Below are 7,835 nucleotides of genomic sequence, written 5' to 3'. Positions count from 1 at the left end.
ACATAATATTTAACTGAAAATTTTAGTTATCATCAATCCAATCCAACCAGCTTGTCATCAAAAGTTGCTAGTATCAAATAATAATGAATAACAATCTTCAGAAAAGATAATCACGATACAAGGGAAGGACAATTTAAAATTCATGTCTAAAAACTATAACTATCAAAATAAAATATTGAAACTACCTAAAATGCAAATTTATTTGTAGAAATGGAGAAAAAAAAATTAGATTAAAAGCTTGTGAAACAATGAAAATGGTATGCCTTTTATTACAAAAAAGAAAAAAAAAATTTAAATAAGAAATGTACCATTCTTGAACTGAAGATTAGTTATTATGTATCTGCAAATTTTTACCCATATGGAGATTCAACAAATTCAAAGTCATTATGGTAGGTGTTTTATAAGGAATCATGACAAAGCACAACATAAATACAAAATGATTTTATTTAACAATGATTACTGCCAAAAGTAAACTACGTAAATTAACAAAATATTGAAGATTTTATATACACACATATATATAATATCCATATTCACAGATGATATATGCAGATGGTTACAGTTAGATGAATATTTTCATTTCTCAAATTGATTAACTCCTTTAATCATGCAAAGACTGTAATAATAATAACAATTATTCGAAAGATATTCTATCTTATATTTTCTAAATGTTGTTAGATGAAAGATGCATCTGCAGTAATATAGTCTACATCGTATTTTTGAATTCATAATTTAAAAAAACAGCATATACAATTTTATCATTTTTCTCAACTTCTTGTTTTATGGAGTTAATCAATTTGGCGAGTGAAGAATTCAATATTTAAACATATTTTGAAATTATTTCACTTTTTTTTCTCCTCTACAGGGAAAAAAAAAAAAAAAAAACTCAAATTGTTTTTATTCTAGCTAAAAATATTTTAATCAGTAATTTTCTTCTGTTGTTGAAAATTCTGAGAGTATATATGTCACAACTAATAAAAAAAACACAGCGTCTTGAATCTAAAACATACATGCGAACATTCAGAGAAATTTAGAATATTGCAAAAATGTAAACACAAAACTATACAAAATAATTAATACAAAAATAATAATGTAAAAATAATAATACAGAAGAAAATTATAATGTATAAAAATTTAGAAAGTGTATGTATATATAAAAGATATATTAATCCATCACCCCTCTGCAACTCTAAAATGAAAAGTCTGTTATGAACAGTCTTAAAAGCTTTGAATGCTAGAGCACAAAAGGAGTTATTAAAGGAGCCTTCTAATCCGACTTCAGGATTTCTCCTTCATTTTTCGATATTCTGATAAGTATGGAGCAAATAAAAATGATGAAAGTATGAAAATATATTTCACTTTTCCATGATGATTAAGTTATGTTTTAAGTTTACTTAAAAAAGTTCTTTTTACAGTTTTCTTATATGTACAATCAGGTTTAAAAGTAAGCAATGCTGAAAATCTCTTACAGTTTGGCCATTTTAAAATAGTTTCTACAAGAAATATTTTGCATTAAGTTTAATCATTTGAATGTTAATGAAGTTTAATCATTTCTATTTCAAATGGAAGGTCAAATTTTATATAAGATGACAGAATTTTAGTTATCATCAATCCAATCCAACCAGCTAGTTATCAAAAGTTACTAGTAACAAATAAATGAATAACAATCTTTAGAAAAGATAATCATGATACAAGGGAAGGACAATTTAAAAGCATAATTAAAGACTAAAACTATTAAAATAAATAGTTAAATTACCTAAAATGTAAATTTGTTTGAAGAAATGAAAAAAAAAAGATTAAACAAAACTTGTGAAATAATAAAAATGGTATGCCTTCTATTAGAAATAATAAAAAAAGTAGACAATGTATTTTTCTAGAATTGAAGATTCCTTATTATTCATCTGTGAATTTTTGCCTATATGGCGATTCAACAAATCTCAACGTCATTATGGTAGGTGTTTCCTGAGGAGTCATGACAAAGCACAATATAAATACAAAACGATTTTATTTAACAATGATTACTGCCAAAAGTAAACTACATAAACTAACACAATATTGAAGATTATATATATATATTATATCTGTATACACAGACAATATATGCATATGGTTACAGTTAGATGAATATTTAGTTGGAATGAAGATGAGAGAATACATAGCAGGAAAATCAGACTCAAATAAAAATAAGACTGACGACAGATTGAATTCGATCTATTCTTCAGGAATCGACCAGCAATCTAAGTATGCCTGTTTTGTAAACGAGTATTCGAATCTCAAAACAAAATATAATGCCCTGGATAAATCACGCAAATTTTCTCCTGCAATACGTCGGTAGCGAGGTGGGCTCTTTGACCAAAATTTTTTCAAGATTGTTGCGAGATCAGGATAATCATATTTCTCATCTTTGATCTTATGCAAAAGCATAGAAACCAAATCTGTGAATTCCTCAACAGTAATATACGGCCAAAACTTATCTATTATTTCGGTGAAACAGGTTCGCAATGGCCAAGATGCTAGGCCCTTGAATACTTGAACTGCAGATGCTTTGCAAACCAGTTCTAGCTCATCTCTGGTCATTATCATGAGACAAAAACGCATAACATCACTATCAACTTCTTTGTCGATTAAAGCTTGCAGCAGATAATGACTTCTTTCTATAGGGGTCAATGCTAATAAAACACGCTTCATCACATACACATTCATTTCCCATAATTTGGTTCCCAAAATCCATGCAACGCAGAATTGCCAATCTTTGTTTAACCAGCTCTCCAAATATGTAATCCATTCTTTAATAATGGAATTTAGGTAACTATGAAGGCTATTTTCTTCCAGAAAGTAGGCTTTATCTTTTGGTGTCAGCTGTTCCCATAGATTTTGAATCTCCTCGTAAACACAATAAATGCATGCAAATATAAAGCGGTTTATTAATAGTAAATTATTGTTTCGAGCTATTAACTTTGCGGATTTTGCTCGATCCAGTGTTCCATCAGTTGACCAGCAGTGTGGGATACTCTTCATAACGACAAGCATAGTGTCATCTTTTTTTGCCCAAATGAGAAAGCAAGCATTTAACCACTCTTCAATTTCACAGAATATAGGTGTAATATAACTTTCCATTCTTTTTTGCAGTGCGACTGATAGATTAAGCTTTTTTATATCCATCTCAAGTTGCTTTTTAAGCCTTCTGTATTCAGCATGTGGTATTGTTCTTATAATCATAAGCTTAAATCTTATTAAAGGTGGAGCCATATTGGAGACATCAATCGATGGGATATGCTTATTAAAAAGTAACTGAACTGTTTTTGAACAGGATAAATGTTGAAGAGAAAGGACTTTGCAATAATCCATTATCAACTTCTAAAGGATCTCCTATGCTAAAATAAATCAGAAAAAAAGATATAAAACACATTATAAAAACAAACAAGAATACATTGAGATAAGTCTGTAATACACAGCTAGAGAAGAGGTTAATATAAAAATTCAGCAAAGTCTATAAAGGAAAGCTTAAAGTCCTAAAGGTTAATAGATATATTCACCACATTTTAAGCCATAGATTGCCCCAATATCTGTAAGCTACTTTACCACAGACTCAACTTATATAGATCTAGAAGTTTCAGAGTTAGTACATAGCATCTAGATGGATATAAATTATATTCTTGTTAGTATTTACAGGTAAAAAAAGTAAAAATGAAAAAAACTTTTCATGTGGAATTAAAATATACATAAGTGATATGATCAGTATTACGGATACTAAACGACAAAAAGTCAGTAAGTGGTCACAACCAAATTCAAGCATAGTAATAATTTTTCAAAATGGAATTTCTACAATAAAGATTATGATTAAGAAAAAAGAGCAACAAAAACCAAAGTAGAATCTTATGAAAATTATGAATTAGTTGGTATCTTCCATTTTGATGCAAACATGGAAGATACCAGCTAATGATTAACATAAAATATTAATTCACTAATACTACTAACAAATAATCTCTACTAATAATAATTTATGTGCCTGTGCATGTGTGTTAGAGCTGTACAGCACACATTGTTTGATTTAGTGCCGAATTTAGCATGGATATACTTTAAAGGGTAAAAATATGCATAATGAAGCAATTTTTCTGCAACTTTAATAAATTTTTTATTTAATTAAAATTTATTGAAAACTTGAAGTTTTCCTAAAACAACTTCTGAAAAATAATTTTTACACTAGTTAAAATTTAAAAAAGAAATTACATTCTTTCAAAGATACCAACTTTTAGTCTAATTCTAATTATTTATAAAATAATTTTAAGAATAACTTACACTGTTAGGACAAATATTTCATTTTGAATTTTTTTTTCCATAATTGAAGATAAAAGTTTCGGATTCTTTTTCCATTTTGAAAGTTAAATGAAGAATAATTTTAATCAAATTTTTTACTCTTCAAAAAATTTGATGGCAGCTACATTTAAAGTTTGTTTATAAAAGTAATAGATACAATAAGTATCAATGGAAATTTTTAAAAATTCCTCCAATTTTAAAGCATTTCTAGTTTTTTTGTAATGCTATTGAATATATAAAAAATTATTATCTTGCTTTTAGCTTGAAAATTTACTTTTCAACACTGAATTTTACTTTAATACACTGTGTTTTTTTCAATTTTTGTAAAATAATCATTTTAGATAATATGTCAATCATGAAATATATTTTGTAGTAAATAGAAAACTTCAATACAAAAAGATTCGACACTTACACTTTTTAAGAATACACTTCAATTTCAGCAAGCAAGTTACTGGGCTATATGAAATTTAATAATTTCTCCTTTCATAATAAAACTTAGAAGAATGATAGAGAGAATCATAATGAAGCTTACAAGAATGAAAGAGAGAATAGGCAAATACACAGCACAATGAACAGAAATTGGTGCAAGACCATTAATATAGAGCACTTAAACATCTCTTATTATTTGATGTTTAAATATATTTTGTTGGGCAAACCATGAATATTAAGTAATACGTAAGAGAATTAATTGAAATTAATTGAATCGGCGAACTAATTCAGTGGTGCCCATTATTTTCAAAAATGCTGGTATCAGCCAGATGTAGGGGAATGTCTGCAATACAGAAAAAGAAATTAAACATTTATTGATGTCAATTATTGCAATCTTTGGATCATTGGTGGGAAACAAACTGAATATTGCAGATATCCAAAATACGTTGACAGCATGAGATGTTGACAAAATTAAGGGTGTTTTTCAAAATGTTGTCAACACATCCTGCAACTCCAATGCAAAAGCCACTTAGTCTTGTTCATTTGTAATGACTACAGAATTGCTAATTGCTCTGATGGGAGAGATCATGGGGCATCTAAGGACAGGAAGTTGAGTGAGGGATTATCCATATATCCCCATGCATTCTGATTGCTATAATATCTGGGCCAAACACTTGTGCAGGCCATCTATACAAGGCAATTGTACAGATAGTCTAGGGCAAACATTCATGCAGGCATTTTAAAAAGAAATAATATGAAAAATGGAAACAAATTTTGTGCATCAGATGCAGGGCCAGATTAAGCAAAGGCAAAATAGACAATTGCCTAGCTCTCGAAATTTTTTACGGAATTTTGAAAGTTATTTAATTTTGTGCTTTCATTTTCTTATAAAGACTGTGCAATTGAAACTATTCAAATAAGAATCAAGCATTTTTCAAAAAAATACAAGATATGCAAATAAAATGAAAAAATCATAAAATAATCAGAATTACTAAAAATTAACTAATTGGTCTCCATGTAATGAATGAGCTTCTATGATGAAAATTGCATTGTTTCAGATATTTATAATTTTAGAATAATTTCAAAACTAATAAATACAGAGACAGATATGGATGTTTCTAATAATAAATTGGCTGAAATTTATATTAGATTTAGCTGGAATAAAAATTTTATTTAAATTCATTTTTATTTTATTTATTTATCTTTTTTTTTTATGAAATTGGAGGTGCATTATTTTTGGACTTTATTGTAGCTCTTTGATTAGCTTTGAAACAATAATGTGCAAAGTTATTCACGAGAGAAAATAGTTCCCTTTTTTTCTAATAAAGAAAACAAGTTTATACCTCAATGAAAATCTGAAAAGGATACTGGAGAAAATGGAGAAGCAAAAAGGTTACATTCATTACAAATTTATTAAAATAAAGAATGTATGAAATTAGAAAAGTATTATTTCATATTAAATAAAAAATCATTGCTAATTGCTCTGATGGTAGAGATCATGGGACATTTAAGGACAGAAATCTATATTTAACATGAATATAATGTTACAAAGAATCATCTTTAAATGTTATATCTACATTAACTATACTGTGCATTTAAACAATTGTGTAATTAAAACAGTAGTTAAAAACTTTTTAATTTACTATATTAAAGATAATTGAAGCTTACAATACACTAACATGAATTATACACATTTAGAATCAACCAAATTAGAGATTCATAAGCATGTAGCCTTATAAAAAAATAATATTGTTAAATAAAAGGAATTAAGACACTGCATTAGACCAACAAAAACGAGTAAATGTAAATAAATTAGTAAAAAGTTTTGTAATTTATAATTGGTAGAGAATTATTTTAACTTAAACAGTCTTTTAAATAGTAAACACATTTTGAACTTGTAATTGTTATATATCAGATGAAATTCGCCCAAATAAGAATTAAACATAATTTATAATAAAATTTAATTTAGAATAGCCACTCTTAACAAAATATCTATTAAGAATTTTTTTTTAAAAAATACTGATTCAACATCTAGTTGAAAGTATTCTTGAAATTCAAAAATGATCTCCAAGTTGAAACATTTTTTTGTGTGTGTATAAAAGACGACAAAATCTACTAGACTCAAAATAAAATCTGAACATATTTGTGATGAAAAATATGCTTCAGAGAAATCTCAAAACAGATTACTTCTGTTTTCTGAAAATGTTGTTATACACAAGGCATATCAGCTGCGAAAACTACTCTTCTTAAGATAACAAAAACATCCTTTGTAATAATTAAATGAGAGATATGATATAATTGCTAGACATTTTTTCAAATCATTTCTCATAGTTATTACAAGGCAAAAGAATTATTAACCTTTTTCATAAATTAAAAAACATAAATCATTCTAATTTTGTGTAACGATAGTTTTTGGTTTAATAAAGCAGGAAAAATTACTTAACAGTTTTATGAACAAAAAATACTACATTTATATATAACACAAAGTTATACTTTAGTACCTTCTCTAAAATCTTCTCTCAAACAATATGGTGGAAAGGCTCGGGAAAAAACAACAGCAGTTCTACATAAATTTTATTCATTGGTTAGTAGTAATTTAAAATATGAAAGATCGTTAAACTCGGTCTTATTTTTTCCTTTACTGAGGTATTATCTTTTAGGATGATTACTATTCTCCTCATACAAACTACAAATACTAGCTGTCAAAGCGTTGTCTTCGTTATTATGAAACCTGCTTACTGGTGATCACCAAACGGCAGTTTATCACGCATGAGCAGCAAGATGATTGCAGCTGTTCAATTTTTAGTGCATGCGCAGTCTAACTTTTGGGGACCACCCACGACATACCTATTAGTAAACATAATTTAAATCCCGTATCTTAACTAGCAGCGCCATCTAGTAGTTTATTTAAGAAAAATTTGTTCTCAATGTATTCAAATTTTTATGGGATTATTATGGAATATTATGGAATTAATATATTTATAGAATTATTATTATCTGACACTATCGTGTTATAAATTAAGAATTAAAAATTAGAAAATAATCAAAATGAAAACAATTCTTCTCTTTGGTACTATAGAAACAATGTT

The 7,835-nt window shown here is 27.4% G+C and overlaps 1 protein-coding gene across 2 annotated transcripts; it reads right to left on the bottom strand.

Moving 5' to 3' along the window:
- Nucleotides 1-426: 426 nt before the first annotated feature.
- Nucleotides 427-7,552, bottom strand: LOC129984777 (uncharacterized). 2 transcript variants are annotated; one of them, XM_056094732.1, is made up of 2 exons: nucleotides 7,248-7,552; nucleotides 427-3,374 (listed from the first exon to the last, which is right to left on the bottom strand). In XM_056094732.1, the coding sequence occupies exon 2, from the start codon at nucleotides 3,346-3,348 to the stop codon at nucleotides 2,212-2,214; it is 1,137 nt and encodes a 378-aa protein (XP_055950707.1). In that variant the 5' UTR covers nucleotides 3,349-3,374; nucleotides 7,248-7,552; the 3' UTR covers nucleotides 427-2,211. The 2 variants fall into 2 exon arrangements, with proteins under 2 accessions (XP_055950707.1, XP_055950708.1); XM_056094733.1 differs by lacking the exon at nucleotides 7,248-7,552 and adding an exon at nucleotides 3,537-3,764.
- Nucleotides 7,553-7,835: the final 283 nt, after the last annotated feature.

The sequence above is a fragment of the Argiope bruennichi genome, chromosome 9 (assembly GCF_947563725.1).
Source record: "Argiope bruennichi chromosome 9, qqArgBrue1.1, whole genome shotgun sequence".
Classification (NCBI taxonomy): Eukaryota; Metazoa; Arthropoda; class Arachnida; order Araneae; family Araneidae; genus Argiope; species Argiope bruennichi.
Note: the sequence above shows the minus strand (reverse complement) of the source record. Positions and strands in the feature narration are given on the sequence as shown.